The sequence below is a fragment of the Sceloporus undulatus genome, chromosome 3 (genome assembly GCF_019175285.1).
Source record: "Sceloporus undulatus isolate JIND9_A2432 ecotype Alabama chromosome 3, SceUnd_v1.1, whole genome shotgun sequence".
Taxonomy (NCBI): domain Eukaryota; kingdom Metazoa; phylum Chordata; class Lepidosauria; order Squamata; family Phrynosomatidae; genus Sceloporus; species Sceloporus undulatus.
Window position 1 is genome coordinate 42,020,149 of NC_056524.1, and position 20,451 is coordinate 42,040,599.

Genomic DNA, 20,451 nt, shown 5'->3' on the forward strand with positions numbered 1-20,451 from the left:
GTGCCTGCATGCCTCTCAAGCTGACTCATATCATCATCATCATCATCATCATCACACTATCATTGTCAAACCAAGGGAGACTTGTTAGCATCCAAAGCACCCAAAATAAAAAATTAAAAAACCTTGAGGCCTCTGGCCACTCACCACCTCTTCCTTCCTCCTCCTCCTCCTGCTCCCCTCCTCCTCTTCCTTCTCCTCTTCCTCCCCTTCTTTCTTCTCTTCCTTCCTCCTCCTCTTCCTCCTCCTCTTCCTCCTCCTCCTCTTCTTCTCCTCCCCCCTCCTCCTCTTCCTTCTCCTCTTCCTCCTCTTCCTTCTTCTCTTCCCTACTCCTCCTCCTTCCCCATCCTTCATGCGCTGTGCGGCCTGGGGGCGGGGCGGAGGAGGCAGAGGAGAAGGAGGTGGGCGGCGCGGGCCTGCACAGGGAGGCAGGGAGGGCGGCACGGGCCCATGCGGAGGGCGGCGCAGGGCTTCCCCTTTTGCCTCCTCTGCCCTAGGCCGCGCGGCCCTCCTCTTCCTCCTCTGCACAGTGGAGGAGGAGGAGGCGGTGGCGGAGGTGGCAGGACCGGGCTGGGGCCGGTCCTGCCGCCTCCGCGGGCTGCATCCGGCCCACGGGCCGGGGGTTGCCAACCCCTGCATTACACCAAAGAAACAAGGGAGTTTGTTCCACTTTTTTCACAGTACCAAAGAGCAATAGAACTTATCAGCCAGTATTAAATCTAAAATACTTAAACAATTATGTAAAATACCAGAAATTCAAAATGGAAAGTTTACAAACCATCAGGGGCAGCCTGAGGCTTCGAGACTTTTTAGCATCGATCGACCTTGAAGCATATCCACATATCTCTATGGCCAAGCAGACAGTATCTTCATTTCGAGTACTGTACAGACAAGTTCACTACTAATTTAAAACATTGCCATTCAGGTTGGCATCAGCATCTCGAGTATTTATGAAGGTGCTGGTGCCACTAATAGCTTATCTCAGACAAGGCATACATATCTTCCTGTATTTAGACAATTTGCTGCTAGCAAAAGTACAAAGAGACATCAAATTAACATTAAGGACTCTAGAAAATCATGGGTTCCTAGTGAATTACCAAAAAAAAAAAAAAAAATCATCAATTACAGTTGGCCCTTCTTATACACTGATTTTTTTTATACACGGAGTCAAGCATCCATGGTTTGAAAATGTTTTTAAAAAGTATAAATTTCAAATATCAAACCTTGATTTTTCATTTTTTATAAGGGACACCATTTTGCTATGTCATTATATTTAATGGGACTTGATCATTCATGGATTTTGTTATCCCTAGGGGATCTTGGAACCAAACCCCAGCATATAACAAGGGTCCACTATACAACCATACACTCAGATTTGGAAGCTCAGATAGATACAATGAAAGGAGAGATGGCATTATACAAATACTATTACAATCACACCATCATGTGGTTAGCAAAGGTTCTGGGAACACTTATATCATCAACTCAGTTAGTAACATGTGGTTACTTCCATGTAAGACCACTTGAGATGCTGTAAGCACCATACCAACATCAAACAGGGAAGGAAAAGCACTATCTGATTCGAATACATCAATCAATGAAGAAGGAGATGAGATGGTGGCTCGAGAATGTGAACTTAGACAAATGAATTCCTTTATCGAAAGCAAACCAGATACCAATTACAATTGGCATTGTGGTCAACCAAGAATCAGGAACAAAGCATAAACTACCTGGAAATGAAAGCGGTGAGACTAGCATTTCTCACATTCAACACACAAATTTACAGACAGCATATTCTGATAAGGATAAACAATATGACTGCTCACATACATAAACAGACAGGGCGGATTGAGATCATATGCTGTGATGAGGGAAGCCACCAGCCTATTTCGGTCGGCAGAGAGCAATGTATTATCTATAACAGCACAATACGTTCAAAGCAAATTAAATGTGATGGCTGATTATCTCAGCAGACATCAACTTCTCCTAGGGGAGTGAACATTGAACAAGGAAGTTTTCTATGACTTAAATCAAACAATGAGGCCATTCCAGGCAGATTTGTTTGCATTACATCTCAACCAAAAACTGAGCAGGTACTACTCATTACAGAAGGATGTGTAGGCAGAGGGCATAGATAATTTGTTTTATCTAACCTAACAACATCTTGGCCAAAGGGAATTCTGTATTCATTCCCACCAATCAAGATAATTCAGAAAATACTAAACAAGGTGATGCAGGAAAGGGTACATGTTGTGCTAATAGCCCCATGTTGGTTATGAAGCCCTTGGTTCCCAGCAATTTTAGACCTGCTGGTAAGCATACCAAGGAGACTCACAGAGTGTCCAGACATCTTGATACAAGGACCACTATTACATGACACTCTCAGCTGGCTCAAACCGACTGCATGGGAATTGAAAGGTTAAGACTCAGTCATTGTGGTTATTCATCTCAAGTGATTGAGAAGATAATGGCTTCAAGAAGGCAATCGATGCAGAAGATATATAGCAAGTCTTGAAAAACCTTTGCAACTTGGTGTAGAAAAGCAAACATTGATATATAGATAGATAGATAGATAGATAGATAGATAGATAGATAGATTAAATGTTGGTCATGTATTATGTTTTTTGCAGGACGGACTAGAGAAAGGACTACAGCCAAATAAGTTAAAAAATACAAGAGGGAGTACTGTCAATAGCAGTACTGGGTGCAGACACAAGACTATCAATGCATGAAGACATACAAAGATTTCTCGGAAGGGCCACATTACAGTCTCACCCCACTAAACAGAGGTTCCCAACATGGAACCTATCATTAGTGTTGAATAGAATGACACAGAATCCATTCGAGCCATAAAGATGAGCTTCGCTTTGGTATATAACTTATAAGGTCTGTTTCTTGGTGGCAATAACATCAGCCTGGTGTGTTTCAGAAATATCAGCTCTATCAATAAATCCAAATGTACAGTATGTCAATTTGAAGAGAGCAGGTAAGTACTTACTACAGACCCAACATTTCTTCCAAAGTGCATTCCTAAAAAAGGTTATACAGTGGTACCCCGGGTTACGAAAATAATTCGTTCCGCCGCCGCGTTCGTAACCCGAAATGCTTCGTAAGCCGAAAAAGCCATAGGCGCTAATGGGGAAAAGCCGCGATTTCGTGCGAAATAGCGCCGAAAAGCACCAAAAAATTTTTCGTAACCCGAAAAAACCTTCGTAACCTGGAACAGTTTTTTCCTATTGATTTTTTTCGTAACCCGGAAATTTCGTAAGGCGGCGCATTCGTATCCCGGGGTACCACTGTACTGGCGGGATACAAACCGCCATATAGTACATCTTCTATACGTACTAGGGTTAGGAAGGGGCGGTGCTTCCGCACCTCCCTAACCCTAGTACTTATAGAATACGTACAACATGGCGGCGCCCCTTCCACATGGGGGCCGCCATGTTTATGTACTGGACGCATAGCGTCCAGACGTGTCGCGGCACCTATGACGTCGCGAATGCGCCAGCGGCGCCTCGCGACGTCATAAAGGCGCCGCAAAAAGAAGCTCCGAAATGGAGCTTCTTTTTTGCTCCGCGTGGGAGCCGCACGGTTTGGCTGCTGCAGCTCCCGCACAGAGCAAATGGCGCCAGTGGGAGACCGCCGCAAACCGGCGGTCTGTATCCCGCCAATGACAGATTATATTTACTAACATTATATTTGGAAACATCCAAAGGAGAAGTGATGGCAAACTTTAGATATGAGTCAGGCTGTCAAGACCTATATAGAACGGACAGACTCTGTAAGAAAACAGAGGCAATGTTTGTATCATTTAACCCAAAATAATTTGGATACAAGGCTTCAAGAAATGTAATCTCTAAATGGATAAAAACCTGTATTCTGCAATGATATGATTTAGCAGGAAAGCCAAGCCCAGCTTGTATAGGGGCTAACTTTACAAGATCAGTGGCAACTAGCATAGCATATGCTGTGTCGTCATCACTGAAGGACATCTGTGAGGCCGCTGGTTAGTCAGAGCCAAACACTTTCATAAGCCATTATGAACTAGACAAATACAGATTAGCTAAGGCAGCATTTGGAAGAACTGTGCAGCAAGCTTTGGTTCAAGCATAAATTCCCAACCTAGCATAGAGGGCTTGGACATACCCCATCTTTGGTGGATTGGTCTCCCCTGCCATCCAGAGATTGAGAAGTTGTACTTACCATGAATGGCCATTCTTGGATGGCAGGGAAGACCAATCCACACTCTCTCAAACTAAAAGAAGAAAAGAAAAAAGGAATAGGCTAGGAAAGTAACTGAGGAGAAGGGGAGAGGAGTCCAATGAAAATATAACGGAAAAGAATTTTGGACTCCTGTCTTTTGGATGGTGTGTGGGTAGAACCCAGGTTCTTCTTCGTGGTCTCTGCGAATCACACAAATGGGTTATTTCTGCACATGCGCAGCAAACTCGGAAACTTCTAGAATCTCTGGGCAGAATGCAATGTATCTTTCTGCAACTTTTTGGCGGTAACCCCGCCCATCCGGTATATAAGGCCCCTGGTGGCCCGCTCCTCTCCAGTTCCTTCATTCCGCCGCGCTAAGCAGCTCGAGGAACTTCGCTTGTTAGCTTCTCCATATAATCTCTGACCACTCGGACTGAATCCATTGGCTACCGGACTTGGACTGGACTTTTGACCACTCTTAGGATTTCGATTCAGAGATTGTTTCGGACTCTTCTTGTTAGTGTTGACTTGGACTGGTAACGACTATTCCTTGTGTCCATGGCCTCCTTCAAGCAGTGCACCAAGTGCAGGGTCAAAATACCCATGTCCGACGGACATGACAAATGCGTCCTCTGTCTTGGTGAGGGGCATATCCCCAGGGCTTGCAGGCATTGTAAGGCCATGACTGCCCAAGCGCTGAAAAATCGAGACCAGAAGCTAAAGGCTTCCCTTTATGACAAGGTCTTTCGGCCAGCGGCCTCCGCAGTGGAGAAGTTGGCTCAGCCAACAACTTCTGAGGCCCCGAAAAGCAAGTCGGACAAGTCCTCGAAGAGAACCCATGCGGACAAGCAAAAGTCCTCTAAACCCTCTAAGGATAGCCAGGACTCTAGGCGAGCCAGGTCAGCCTCTCCGCCACCTAAAACTAGACAGAAGGGACCTCCAAGCACCATATTGGTACCCCCACCGGAGTCAAGGCCCGTTGCGACCCCGATCTCAGAGTTGACCTCGGGTTTGGCTCCGCCGCCATTGGAACCAAGGGTCCTCATCTCCACTCATCTCTCCATCCCGGACAAGGACTTGGAGATAGTCAACCTTGGGGAATCTTCTGAGTCCGAGGGCGAAATCCCAGACTCTGATGTCCCTCTGTCACCACAAAGACAGAGGCGTCCTTACCAATCTCCATCCCGCTCCAGAAGGGATAGGATTTCTCCACAAAGGAGAGATAGAGCTGCCTTGGGAACCGAGGTGGATGAGGCCCTGGATAGGGACCGTCAGGACCGTTCCCCTCTCAACAGGGATCAGCCTGACCGGGCACTCTTCGACACCTACCCGGACTTGCTTTATGATCACCACATGGGCCAGTACCTTCTGCCAGTGGATGTTGATCATCTCCGTCGCAACATTCCAGGTCCCACCAGAGTGAGGCTTCACTCTGCACAGCACCGGTCTGCCCACTCCAGGGCTGAGGAGCTGACCAGATGCCGCTCTCCCAGTAGAGACCCGTCTCCTCTGAGCCGCAGGGATAGCAGATCCCCCTCCCGCTCCCGCTCGGCTTCCCCATCTCTCCAGTTGGACGCCGATCAGCCTCTTTCGTTTGGCGAGCCGGACGCCCCATCTCCAACAGATGATGTCTGCTCCTTCTCAGACAGAGTCATCAGGATGGCTGATGCTCTCAAGCTGGAGATCACCCATCCCGAGGATGATGCCCTCAATCCAGTGGAGCGTCGGATTCATGGCTGTGCTCCTGCTCCCCCGTCTTTGGCATTCCTTTCCTCTTTGGAGAAAATAGCTAGAAGGTCTTGGGATACTCCTGCCACCATCACCTCGACCTCTAGGGAGATAGAGAACCTCTACAGGGTTACTCCCTCTGGGCCGACTTGGCTATTCAACCACCCCAAGCCTAACTCGGCCATCGTAGAGGGCTCGCAGACCTCCTTCGCTGCTCGACCATCCTCTTCCCCTATGGATAAGGAGAGCAGAAAAATTGATGGCTTGGCAAAGAAGTTTTATGCCTCAGCTGCGTTGGACATTAAGATCGCAAATTACGCAGCGTGTATGGGAGCTTATGTCCAGCTGCTTATGCAAAAGATGGACCCGGTCATCAATGAGCTCCCAGACGACAAGAAGAGGGTCATGTCAGCAATCCGAAATGAGATACATCTCGTGGGCGGCCAGCAGATAATCTCGGCACGTCACTCCACGGACTGTGCTTCCAAAATTCTTTCCGGTTCGGTGGCCCTTCACCGTTATGCCTGGCTACGTTCCTCTGACCTGACCCCACAGGCTAAATCTGTGATTGAGGACATGCCGTTCGACAACTCCGGCTTGTTCAACAAAGAAACCGACAAGAAGCTGAGCTTCAGACACAGAATGAAGACAGCTGCCAAAAAGCATGGCATGTCAGCTTCCACCTCTAGACCGCCTCGACAAAGATACAGTGGCCAGCACGCCTGGTTCCATCATGGCCAGCAACGCTTTCACCAGTCGGACCATCAGTTCCAGTCCCAAGATACATTGCACCAGGCCAGACCGTCTCGATCTCCTTCTTCCCACCAGGATCGACGCCAGTCATCCCAAGGCCGTTATCAACAAAGCTACAAAAAGAAGGATGCTAGAGGCAAGAAGAGGTTCTGAGGTCTTTCCGCGCACTTCGTCGCCTCCCCTGTAGGCAGCTTATGGCCCTTCTTTGACACCTGGGCCTCCATTACTTCAGACTCTTGGGTTCTCAACATCGTTCTAAGGGGTTATGCCCTTGAGTTTTCTGAGCTCCCTGCCACCAGAGCCGTTATTACCACCGTCCCCTCAGACACCCTTCTCAACGAAGTGTGCTCCTTTTTGGACAAGGGTGCTGTCGAGCCCGTACACCCTTCTTGGGCCCAATACTGCTTCTTCTCCAGATACTTTATTGTTCCTAAGAAGCCAGAGGGCCTTAGGCCCATCCTGGACTTGCGTGCCTTGAACTCCTTTATAGTTTACAGACGTTTCAGGATGATAACTCTTGCTTCTATTCTGCCACTCTTGCAGAAGGACACCTGGTTCGCCATGCTAGACCTGAAGGATGCATATTTTCACATCGACATACGGGAAGATCATTGCAGATTCCTCGCCTTCGCGATCGGACCCGACATTTTCCAAAGTCCTCCCGTTCAATCTGTCGTCAGCCCCGAGGGTCTTTACAAAGTGTATGGCACCCGTGGTTGCTTACCTCCGCCAGAGAGGGATCGTGGTCTTCCCATACTTGGACGACTGGCTGTTCACCGCCCCGTCGCGGGGGACTCTTCAGCGTCAGATGCACTTTGCCCAAAGCCTGCTCACATCTTTGGGACTTCATGTCAACCTGGAAAAGTCAAACCTGACTCCATCCAGACAGATCGATTTTATCGGTACAGTCCTGGACTCGAAATCGGCCAGAGCTTACCTCCCGCAGTCCAGATTTCTGACTCTGTCCTCAGCAATACAAGCCTGCCTCGGCCGACGACACCTTCCAGCCCAAACTGTACAGGTTGCAATGGGACACCTGGCTTCAACAACTTTCGTTACCCTGTGGACGTGGCTGTGCCTGAGACCTTTACAGTCTTGGTTCCTCTCTGCCTTCAATCCCGTGTGAGACCATCCGGACAAAATACTCACCATCCCGAGGAAAGTCCAGAAGTCGTTACGCTGGTGGCTCCAACCCGACAATGTCTGCTCCGGCATGTCTTTCATTCCACCCCAACCGGAGATAACACTAACGATGGACGCCTCTCTACAGGGATGGGGTGCTCACTCTTTAGGCTTTGCCATCAAGGACAAGTGGACTCAGACAGAGTCCCAATTGCATATCAATGCGCTCGAGATGTTGGCAGTAGAAAAAGCCCTCAGAGCCTTCCAAACTCTGCTCACCAACAACCACGACGATGTATTACCTCAACAAACAAGGAAGTACAAGATCAAAGACACTGCTAGATATTACTCTTCGTGTCTGGGACTGGTGCATACAGCACAACATCCTGCTTCAATGCATCCATCTTCCAGGAGAAGAGAACAAACTGGCCGACCAACTCAGCAGGTCTTTGACAACTTGCTACGAGTGGAGTCTACATCCGGAGGTAGTCACCCTTCTGTTTCAGCGCTGGGGTACACCAATAATAGACCTGTTTGCCTCCCCCAGGAATGTTCATCTGACGAGATTCTGCTCTCGGGTTCGAGGAGCTGGATCCCTAGGAGATACCTTTCAGTTCCAATGGACAGAAGGCCTGGTTTACGTGTTTCCCCCCTTCCCGCTGATCACCAGGGTGCTGGCAAAAATGATGACGGATGGCACGGACGCGATCATGGTCACCCCATGGTGGCCCAGACAGCCGTGGTTTGCTCCCCTCCTCCAGTGTGCTCGGGAGGATTATCTTCGGCTCGAGTTCTGGCCCGACCTCCTATCTCTGTACAGCGGTCGGATTCTCCATCCCGATATGCAATCTCTACCATTGGTGGCATAGAGGATTCGGCATTGACGTCCCTCCCTACTGATGTCCGGGAAGTCCTGCGAGCAGCGCAGAAACCTTCCACCCGAAGGTCCTACCATTACAAATGGGACAAGTTTGTTGCCTTCCTCAATGATAAGGACATTTTGTTGTCTCAGGTATCCGTCCGCACGGTCCTGGAGTTCTTGCTGTCCTTGGCAGGCTTAGGCCTCTCGCTAAGCTCCATCAAAGGTTATTTGGCTGCCATTTCGTCTCACTATGTTTTTGACAACAGGGATCCACTTGTAAAACGGTTCCTTAAAGGGTTAAACAACTTGCACCCTCCGTGCTCCATACCGACCCCGGCATGGAGCCTAGACTTGGTCTTATCCCGACTTGCACTCAAACCCTTTGAACCAATGGCCACTGTGGACTTGAGGCTGGTAACTTGGAAAACGGCCTTCTTGGTGGCTATCACATCCGCTCGCCGGGTTGGAGAACTTTGTGCCTTGCGGGTGGACCAGCCATACCTTTGGTTTCATAAGGACAAAGTGGTGCTTAGGACAGATATATCTTTCCTACAGAAGGTGGTATCAGCCTTTCATATGAACCAGGACATTGTTTTGCCTACACTTGCCCCGAACTCGACTTCTGAGGAGGAGCGTCGGATTCATGCCTTGGACGTAAGGAGGGCATTAGCCTTTTACCTGGACAGAACCTCGAGCTCGAGGTCTACCAATAGACTCTTTGTTAGTTACTCAGAGGCCAAAAAAGGGCTACCTGTTTCTCCTCAGAGGTTCTCTAAATGGATAATGCATGTCATTCACTTATGCTACGAACTCTCGGGGAGACGCTGTCCCGAACGGGTTCGGGTTCATACAACTAGGGCGGTAGCGGCATCCTCTGCCTTTTTGATGGGGGTCCCTTTGGAAGAGATTTGTAGGGCTGCTGTTTGGTCCCAGCCCTTGACATTTGTTAGACATTACAGGCTGGATGCCAGGGCTAGACAGGATGCAGCCTTTGGGAGGGCAGTGTTACTCTCTGGTTTACACTAATGGTGTTCTCATGTTTGCACTGAATGCTTCAAGCACTTTGTGGTGTTTCTCTTGTTGTTGTTTACATGTAATTAAAGTTGAATTTGCTTGGACACTCCCTCCTCCATTGACTTTAGCTTGCTAGTCTAACCCATTTGTGTGATTCGCAGAGACCACGAAGAAGACGGACAGGTTGCTCACCTGTAACTGTGTTTCTTCGAGTGGTCATCTGCGAATTCACACAAACCCACCCATCCATCCCCTCAGTGTCTCGCTCATTAACAACGCTTGCTGCCGCGCTGTTTGCGGCTTGTTCGGAACTGGAGAGGAGCGGGCCACCAGGGGCCTTATATACCGGATGGGTGGGGTTACCGCCAAAAAGTTGCAGAAAGATACATTGCATTCTGCCCAGAGATTCTAGAAGTTTCCGAGTTTGCTGCGCATGCGCAGAAATAACCCATTTGTGTGAATTCGCAGATGACCACTTGAAGAAACACAGTTACAGGTGAGCAACCTGTCCTTTCGTGGATTGATCTTCCCTGCCATCCAAGAATGACCATTCACGGTGAGTACAACCTCTCATTTTCTACTGCAAAAATACCAATACATGTTTCAAATTTAGATGTTGACAATTATGTACTGGCAAACGTGGCCTAGTCTAGAGGCAACCATATAGAAATGGGCAAGTGAAGGGGATAGAAATTTTCATGGTAGGCCAGATGAATTTCCTTACAGGCAAGTATAAGTATTCTTTAAAGGGGAAAGTGGGATAAAATTTATGAATCCACTCATGTCTAGATGAAAGGCAACATGTCTGCTGATGGGACAGTAGCATGAGAACAAATGGATCTGGCGCAGCCTGGTTCAATCTGTTGAAATGTGCAATTTCCTGTGGAACCTCTCTTTAATTCCTAGGGTTTAGCACAGAAGAACCTCACAGCAGATTATATCCTATGTGAATGTATGGGAGGGGCCCTATAACTGCTGTTTCCTCTCCTGGGCACTGAACTCACTTGGTGGGCTTTGGGGAAGAGTGCTGAACAGTCGTATTAGTTTGGTTCTTAGAGGACTGAAATACATTAAAATTGGTGAGTTGGTCTAACCTTTTAGACCAAAGTATGATACCTTTTGTTGACACTTGGCAGATACAAGAGCAAACCAAGTGATAACTATGAGGACCCCCAAGATGTCGAAGACATCAAGCATGCACAAGAGAACATGGGAGACTTCAAATTGAAGACTGCTACTAACTACAAAATTCCTGAACATATGAGAATGAATGCTGCCAAGAAAATGAATCAGCTAACATCTCTAGAACTGGCAGTAAGTTAAAAAAAAGAGAGAGAGATAATTTGGGTCATGTGATGGCACTGCCTCTTGTCCCAGGTATTTTCTGTGGATTGCTGAGAAACTAAACTTCAGCATTAAAATTAGTATACGCTGAACTCAAAATGCTAAAATCAGAGAAAAGGTGGAAACAATTTTTTTAAATTAACTTTTTTACAAGTTGAAATTTAAGCATTAACAAGCACATTGATATATGAGGTCACTATGCAGTTAATTGCTCACTATTGATTTCACTGTACTGTGCATTTGGGATTGTTTGTGATTCTGAAGGGTATTAAAATATGCAGAACTTCCTGTCCCAACACATGACGTTTCATATCTAAATAAAGTACTTGATATGAAACACCATTTGTTAGGACGGGAAGTTCTCCATATTTTAATACCCTTTATTACTTCCCTTGTTCAGAAGCACAAATCATATGATCCTGAATTGTTTGCCATTTATTCTTCTTGCTCAGTTTTCAAAAACCTGTCTTGCCAGCACTGTGCATTCAGGTCTCCCAATTCATTTTCTGAATTTTTCTTTTTGGTTCTTTTATATTACTTGCTATCCTTTTTCCATGCCCATTGTATGTGTATATAAAATCAATGTTTTATATATATAACGTGTAAAGATCTTATTGAATGCCACCATATTTTTCCAGAGGTCCAGAAGGCATCCTCTGGGATAGCTGTTGACAGCTAGCAACAGGCAGAAAGGGAACTTTCCTGGGGGCCCTGCAGCCAATGAGTGTCTGTTTAGATCAGGAGGTGGAGCACACTTGGATGCCACCCACCTACTGTTACTCACCTCTGAAAAATCATGGTGCAGGGAACTTGTGGACAAAGTCCACAAAGTCATAAAAGTACTTACACTTGCATGAACCCTGGTTACACAGCCATCAAGAAAGTTCTGGCTGTAGTTTCCAACAGCTAGGACAAAATCAGTATAATACAAGACGCTAAAATGCTAAAATTGGAACAAAACATAGCAGTGTAAAACAATTATGATATTTTTGTGCCTTTTAACAGAAATACAGACAGGCCCGTAGTTAGGCTGGGGCAGCCGGGGCCCCACCAGGGACCGCCAGCCAAAGGGGGTCCCAAATGGCGGTGCGACAAAATGGCACCTGCAGCATACGGTAGGACTCGGAAGAGTGTGAATGCCACACCCTACCAAGCCCTACTTTCTGTCCCAGGGCCCCTAAAGGCCTAACTACAGGCCTGAATACAGAGGGTATGGGGGCACCTAGGAAGAGAGGAAGGTGTTGCAGAAGCCTGGATAGATTCAAGTGAGCACCTTGCCCCATTGGTAATGGAGGTCCCAAGCTGTTCTCATTGCCTCTGCCCCAACTCTATAGATTTGAAAGCCTTAATGTGGAACTCCTCTGTTCTGAAGCCTTGCACTCTCCCTCCTCTGTGTTTGCTCCTTTTAGGCTAGATCTACACTGCAGAAATAATCCAGATTTTGCTGTTTGCATTTCAAAGTTCATACTAAGATATAACAAGTGTACAGTGCGCCCGTGCCATATGCGGGCGCACTATATGTGGCTTTAACCTTACGTGGAAGGTTAAGCTACCGTAAAATAAATGGTGTGCACGCCCATGGCATGTGTGCCGAACGTGGCAATGCTCCCCCATTGAAACTAATGGGGTTTGAGCTTACATGTTTTTCCCCATACATGGGGGTGGTGGTGGCGGAACACATATGGGGAGGGCCCACTGTATTTGAACCTCATGTCAGATTATTAAAGTGCTTTTCAGAAGAGTAGGAGGCTTATAGTATCTTTTAAAAGAAGACCGTAAGTGTTATCCATTCATACATACTATACTTGCCTTGCTGGGTGTTTGTCTTACCAAGATATTGAAAATACATTATGTTTAAGATTTTTTTAAGATAGGGAAATCAGTGCAGATATGTTATCCATTGACAGAACTTGGAAACATGTGCACTACAAGTTGCATAATTTTGACTGATATGGCTAGTCAAAAAAAGTAAGTTTCTCAAGCTTTGCCCGTTGCTCCCAAAGTCAGTGTGGCAGACATTATGGCAAATTCGGGAAAACATTGTAGCACATTATGTAAAATATGACAAATATTAGCAAAAGACAATTATTTTGTTTGCACAGCATTTTCATTATTCAAGTTTGGGTAAATTAATTTTGAAATGCCTCTGACATCATGATTCCAATGGTTGTTGCCAAGTTGAAGCAGCCTGGCCTCTTCTTTTCAGATCCATGAGAAGAAATTGTCCATGAACAAATGGATAGTGGGCCTCCGAGACCTCAAGGTGGCTATTATTGAAGAGATCCAGTGCGTGGTGCAAGAACTAAAAACTATACAATCATCCCTGCATCCATCCCAACAGCTTCCTGTTCCTCTAGTTCCCCAGCTTCTTCCCGAGGAAACTCCAGAAAACAATTTTGAGTATGACAGTGAAATGCTTTTCAAGTTCAGACAGGAACTAGAAGAGCAGGGGTTGAAGGCCAAAGAGATTGTGGCAGAGGTTTCTTCAGCAGAGGCCGGAGGGCTAGGAGCATTTGGAGGAGGTTTTCTTCACACCCCTTCAGTCAAGGAGCTGGATAGTTTCACCCGAGGGACGAGTATGAAATCATTAAAAACAGGATCTGGAACTGGAGCAGTAACGTCAGTCAAAAGTTTTGAGATGGAATTGACAGAACCAACAGAGCTAGAACTGGAAATCAAACAGAGGGAGGAGATTAGAAACATTTACATGCAGGAGACTTTGATCAAGAGGGTAAGACTGTAGATGAAAGCATCTTGAAGCCAACTGTGCATGTTCTGCTTGCAAAGTCATTTTTACTTTAATAGATCTGGTGATTATTCTCCTTTTGCCAATGAGCATGTTAAAAGAAAGAGTAGTTAATGGACCATTCATATTCTTCACAGGTCATTTTCATATCTTCGCAGTCTTATTTCTAGGCAAAAGCTGAATTACATTAATACTAAAAACAATGGCAAATGTGGAACTGTTTGTCACATTTTTTGTTTGAGAAGTGGTGGTCTGGGACTCTGAAAGCAGATTGGGGGCACCTGATATCATGTGACTGAACTTTATCCTTCCCTGCCTTAAGGTCTGTGCCAACCTGAAAGCAAACCTGAAAGCAGATATCATGTTGATCCATCAAATAATCAAAACATAAGTTTTAGAAGTAGATGATAATTCTGTATCCTCTTTAGACATTTTCCATTTCCTGGCAGGGCTCAAATTGAAATGAAATGGCTTTAGAATGAAATTAAGTATTGCCTTATTCTTCAAATGGTAAATCTGAATTCCATTAAAGATGCTTAAAATTCTTAATTTAGTAGAAACCTGTTTTTCTACATGTATGGCTGAGATTAATATCTTATTAGTTTTCTCCATACATTGTTTTCCAGATTGATGAGCTCATGATGACCTTTGATGCTGAACTGTGTCTTCTGCGCCACCAAAAGCTGAAGCTGGACATACAGATGAAAACTGCTGACCTGCGTCACATCACTTGGTTTCAAGAGTTGCTTCTTCTAAAGAACTTTGAAAAGCATGAGGACACTCTCCAGGAACGCGTCAACAGCCTCATCAGTGAGGAGGATGGAATGCAAGTATGTAAGACCTATAGTAGGCTGTATGTGTAGTAAAAATTTTAACTTCTAGAAAATGGTCTCTTCCTAGGGTGCTTGTATTATTCTAAAGTAGATGTGGACAATACATAACCATTATTGTGTGTGGCGGGGGGTTGGGTTCCCTTACCACCACTGCTGAGTTTACTGTTCCAGAATACTCCTTATGCATCTTGTTTACAAATGGAATCACACTCTTGGAAAGCTCCTAGTGCCTCTGTCAAGAGGATTCCATATAATGGGCATCTGCTAAATGCATATGTTGGTCATAGGAAGTTTCCAGGACACAGAAATAAAAAACAAATATTATGATTGAGTCTAGCCAAACATTCCAGCTACTCTAATTTCTGCAGCATTCATCACTTAGACTTTCCTGAAACAAGGAGGGCAATAGGATAAGATGTCTGTATGGTAGGTAGATTCCTGGATTCTGCCCAGGCAAGCAGCCACATGATTTTAATTTACATGCATTAGATTGCATATATGAAGTTTTGCTGCTTTTTCCCTTCTCCCTCAGTTGGTCTTCCCTTTTGTTTATCTGAAATATTTTACATCACCTTTTGAGGTGAAGTATTCTTATTTTGCAAAATGAAAACGTAGAGGAATAAAATTTGGCATCCATAGTTTTTTGTGGATGTTTTCGGCTATGTGGCCATATTCTGGAAGAAGTTATTCCTGATGTTTCGCCTGAATCTGTGGCTGGCATCTTCAGAGAATGGTGGCATGGAGGTGTGTGGAATGGATACACACACACACACACACACACACACACACACACACTGTGTGGCCCTTGGTTGAGAGGAAGTGATTTCCATGTTAATCTGTGTGTTGGTCTGTTGGTGAATGGCAAGACCTCAGGATGGGAGGATCTGCGAGGTGGATTTGTGTCTATTTAATTAGTGATCCATTGTCTCCTGGGAAAGCCCCCTGGCCCTGGGTGAAGTCTTGATTTTGGTGTTTTTCAGGACTGGTAGCCAAATTTTGTTTACTTTCAGGATTTCTTCTTTCCTGTTATCATTGTCCACGTGTTTGTTGATTGCAGTGGCTTTCCTGTGCATTCTGACCTGATAGTTGTCGACATGGTCCAGGCTTTCACTGTTTTCAAATAACATTTTATACCCAGATTGGTTTATAATGTGTTCTGCTACTGCTGATTTTTGTGACTGGTTCAGTCTGCAGTGTTTCTCGTGTTCCTTGATTCATGTTTGAACACTGCGTTTTGTGGTCCCTATGTAGACTTGTCCACAGCTGCCTTGTATGTGGTAAACTCCTGTGGCCATGAGTTTCTTGTCCTTCGCTGAACCCAGCATTTGCCGAATTCTTGGTCGGTCTGTAGATCATTTGGAGGTTGTGTTTCCTCATGAATTTTCCTGTTCTGTCTGTGACTCTGATATGTGGTAAAAATACCTTCCTTTTGGGTGGTTGTTTTTCTTCACTTCTGTGTTTTTCTGATGTCTGAGCTGGAGTATCCATTAGCCTATAGACTCCAGTTTAGGTGCTTCATCTCATCTTCCAGGAAGTGGGGTTCACAGATTCTTTTTGCATCATCTATCAGTGTTTTTATTATGCTTCTTCTTTGAGGGGGGGTCCTGAGTGATGGTTGGAGTTCTTGTGTAGGTATCTGTCCATGTGTGTAGGTTTTCTATATACCATGTGCCCAGTTGTTGGTTTGTCAGGAATAAATTCTTCCAGAACACACCTGCATAGCCTGAAAACCCACAAAAAGGTATAAATGCAATTAACTTTACACTGTCCTTCTTTCCGTTGTTTTTTAACCTTTCCTCACACTTGTCCAGTCATGTTTTGTGTGTGTGTGTGTGGTGTTGTTTTTTTTTTTAATGTAGTTATTTTTAATCTTGTGAGCCACCTTGAGCCCCAATTTCTTGAGACAGGTGGCATTGAAATAAATAATGGAAAAAGATACAGATGCATTAAAAACTATTTGCATAAGAATGGATTGCAAGAACCTGTAATTGGTGAAAATTGTAATGGAATATAAATATTCTAATAGATTTTTTATATTTATATCTAATTGTCTCTTTTTTTCTAGACCAAAATAAATAGCTGTCTTGCACAAATAGAGGAAAAGAAAGCAGAGATTGCAAAGCTCCAGGAACGAGAGAAAGTATTGTATGCTACTTTCCAGGCATCGTTAGGGGAAAATAACAAATTTGCTGGATTCCTTCTGAAAGTCTTGAAGAAGAGGATCAAACGTGTTAAGAAGAAAGAAGTGGAAGGCGAAGGAGGTTGTTTATCTTTATAGCAAGCTCCTGATGGCTAGGGAGACGTTAGGCGTGTCCCATCTTGTGTCTTTGGCATTATATATGCAGATATTCCTGGGGAAAGGATTCAGTAGCATTGTATCTGAATACTGGATGCTGAAGAGTTTTGTTGGTTTTTGTTAGCTGACTTCGAGTCAGCATCGACTCATGGCAACCCTGTGAATGAGACATCTCCATGACCCCCTATTGTCAACCTCTCTGCTTAGGTCCTAGCCTGTGACCTCCATGATTGAGTTTAGCCATCTGGTGTGTGAATTTCCTGTAGCTGGATGTGCTGCAACAGGCATTCAACGGGACCTCAACTGTTCCTCAGGTGGTCCTTGAAGATGATGTCCTTGCAGCATGTCCAGCTATAGAAAAATAGCTGGATGCTGATCCTCCTGTTGTCCAGCAACATGGAAATGGCTGTGAGGAGGGGATTGCATCAATTTAAAAGTGGGTTTGGGGTGGATTTTTGTTGTTTTATGGTTGGTAGTGAATTTTAACCTCCACAATGACCAAAAGCTAGACTTACGCTGTCATAACTGACTACCAGAATTCCAGCCCTTATCCTCCTTTACTGATGAAGACACCTTGTTATCATGAAAACATTCTTCTGTACATCATAATATTTCTCATACTACAAAGTGAAAGACTTCAAATTTGTTGTCTTCTTGTTCTCACCAGTCATCTGAAAAACTAGATCTGTCACATTTCACTAAAGATTATCTTTCTAACCATCATAGACTGTAAACCCTGGAAGAGAGAAAGGGCATTAATTCTTAACTTTAGCCCTAAGCCAACATAGTACAAATGGTATGCTTTAACAGAACATCATGATTTTCACTGGCTATGTTAGTTCAATAGTTTTATTGTGCTCTCTGAATAATGATTTATAACTGGATCAGGATCTTAGGCACTTTGTACAATTGTTTTAAGTGGTGGTGCTTTATAAATGATTGCATTGCATTCTGAATATTACTCTAGGGGCATTTAAGATATTTGAGTATTCTGTATAGGCTGTACCTATGAACAGGAATTACCTATTTCCTATCCTAGATGAGGAAGAAGAGAGTGAAGAAGAGAGTGATGAGGAGTCTAGTTTTGAGAGTGATGAAGAAGAGTCAGGATCTGAGGATGAAGTCTTTGATGACACAGTTTGTCCCAAAAGTAAGTATGCTGTCTTATAAAGTTTTCTTTATAAAACAGTTACTAACCCTGATTCCATAGAGTTTGTGCTAATATGGTAGCTCATGTTGTTAGCAATGTGAAGGAGCTGACATTAAACAAGTACTGTATCAAGCTATGTGTGACATCAGATTTTGATATCTTCTCCCAGGAAGATAGAAACACTCTTGAGGAGAATTTCACACTCTTAACAGAATTTTAATTTTCAACATGTTACTTTACCAAACAGAAATCCTTCATGGATTAATTTTGGGCTAAGGCCTTTGCTGCCATCTAGTGACTTGAGCCAATAATTTCTCATTACAAGACTGGTTTCTCAAGAACTGATGTGTAAATCTCTACAAGAAAGAAACTAACCTATTTTTGGTCATGTAAATTTGGTTTATTCCAAACTACAAACAAGCCCCCATTGGGGATGATGCATTTCTGTTTATCAGGGTTTTGTTTTGTAAACCAGTTTATACTGTAGTTCATGAAAACACATGCCAAAAAACAACAACAAATAAACCCTAGTTTTTAAGATCCTATCAATCTCTTTCTTATATACCCATGTATAATATTTCTGAACAAACTGGTTCCATGCACCATGAAAGAGAAATTGTATTGTTTTAGACTCCTCCTCTTTTGGCATGACATTGACACTCACACCTACAGGTATAGCGACAATGAGCCTGCTTACATATAGATTGGATTGGCTCAGAATCCAGAGAAAAAATTCCACAAGATGATTTATTATTTAGATTATTAATTACCTTCATAGCCATCTCTTCTCCAGTGAGTTCTCGCCTCCCTACAACAACTTTGTGAAGTAGCTCTTTGAGTTTCATGGCTGAGTGGGAACATGAATCTGGATCTCCAGAATTTCAGACCAATACTCTAAGCAGTACACATATTTTTATAGTTATGTTGCTTTTTCCATCTCCAATTTCTTCATCTTTTGCTAATTTTATATAAGAAGTCTTCCACAGCCCATACCTACGTCCAACTTGTCTTACCTGGCATTACCATAGTTCTGATTTTACCACATAGGAAATCTGCAAATGTTTCAGGGGCTTAAGGTATTCCTTTTAAGAAAGAGGTTGTGAGTCTAGTGGTTTTGGTAAGTGGGGAAGTACACTTGAAGGAGATCTGGAGGGCAGCTAGCTGGAGCTATAGACATACTCTTGAAAGGAACAATAAAATAACCTTATTTGCCAAGGCACATAAAGGTCTTGTAAAAAGTATAAGAACTTTGCTGGACCAAATCAAAGACTTGCCTGTTTCCATATCCTGTTTCTCACAGCTGCCAACCACTTCCCTGTGGAAAGCCCACAAATTGACCATGAAAGCAGTAGTCCTTGCCTGTTATTGTTTCATAACAACTGGTATTCAGAGGTTTGGTGCCTCTGGTGCTGGCATACAGCCTTTCTGATTAGTAGACATTACTAGGCCTTAGTCTCCATTAAATTATCTATGCCTCAGTTAAAGCCATTCAAGAAGGTTTCTGCTTCTACATCTTCTGGGAATGAGTTCCATTTTTTAATTATGCACTATAGAAAGATGTAATGGCCTTGCATTCAGGCTTGGTTAAATAAGCCTTTGTGTAGTTGTGGTGCACTACTTCTGAGCATCTCCATAGCTTAACATTTCTCCATTATCTTAGAATTTTCCTTCTCATATAATAGAAGAGGGCAGATTCTGTTCCTCTCCCTGCTTCTTTTCAGGAGCCTGGAAGATTATGTGATCAGTTCAGCATACAGATGTAGCTAAGACATGCTTCTTTCTCTCCTCTCCCAAATTATGACACTCAGAGACGGCTTTTATCCTTCTACTCTCAGTGCAAACAATGCAATATATATATTAGAATATTGATTTTTCAATGTTTGTTCAGTTTGCTTTAAAACCAACATTGATTTCATTGTGCAATCGATTGGGGGAACTGCTGTTGTAGCCTCATAATTAAGAGCATGAATTACAAACCATTCCTAATTCAGATAGCAGCTCACCCATGAATTAGGTATCTCAGACCTTTAGCACCTTCAAGCTCCTGACTGAAATACTGGTATGTATATATTTCTTCATTATCTTCAGCCACTTGATAAAACAGTATAGAAGCCACACTGATGAGTATGATTTCTATTACAAGCAGAGCATGCAGATGGTTGTAGAAGCATACTTCTTAACAAAGGGTCTGACAAAGAAGCTCCTTTATAGTTAGGGGCTGTGCAGACTGCCCCTGAAGGGGCGGACTGTAGCCACCTCCATCTTTACCAGATTGGGGTGTGGCAGCTGCACGCTGTGGCCCTGATCTGGCCTTTCCAGGGTGCAAAAAAAAGGAATTGCAAAAAGCGGCTCCTTTTTGCACCTTGGAAAGGGCACCGGCGCCAGTGGTGCCGCAGCTTTACA

At 44.3% G+C, this 20,451-nt stretch overlaps 1 protein-coding gene across 4 annotated transcripts in view; it reads left to right on the forward strand.

The window, feature by feature from the left end:
* Positions 1-20,451, forward strand: part of CFAP44 (cilia and flagella associated protein 44) — a 93,715-nt gene that overhangs the window by 62,010 nt on the left and 11,254 nt on the right. For all 4 annotated transcript variants that reach the window (XR_006102790.1, XR_006102791.1, XM_042456718.1 and 1 more), the window contains exons 25-29: positions 10,816-10,993; positions 13,230-13,754; positions 14,396-14,599; positions 16,668-16,863; positions 17,938-18,048. Coding sequence is in view for 2 of the 4 variants with exons in the window: in XM_042456718.1 (XP_042312652.1) it covers positions 10,816-10,993; positions 13,230-13,754; positions 14,396-14,599; positions 16,668-16,863; positions 17,938-18,048 (1,214 nt within the window). In the remaining 2 variants the exon portion in view is untranslated. The remainder of the gene's footprint in view (positions 1-10,815; positions 10,994-13,229; positions 13,755-14,395; positions 14,600-16,667; positions 16,864-17,937; positions 18,049-20,451) is intronic.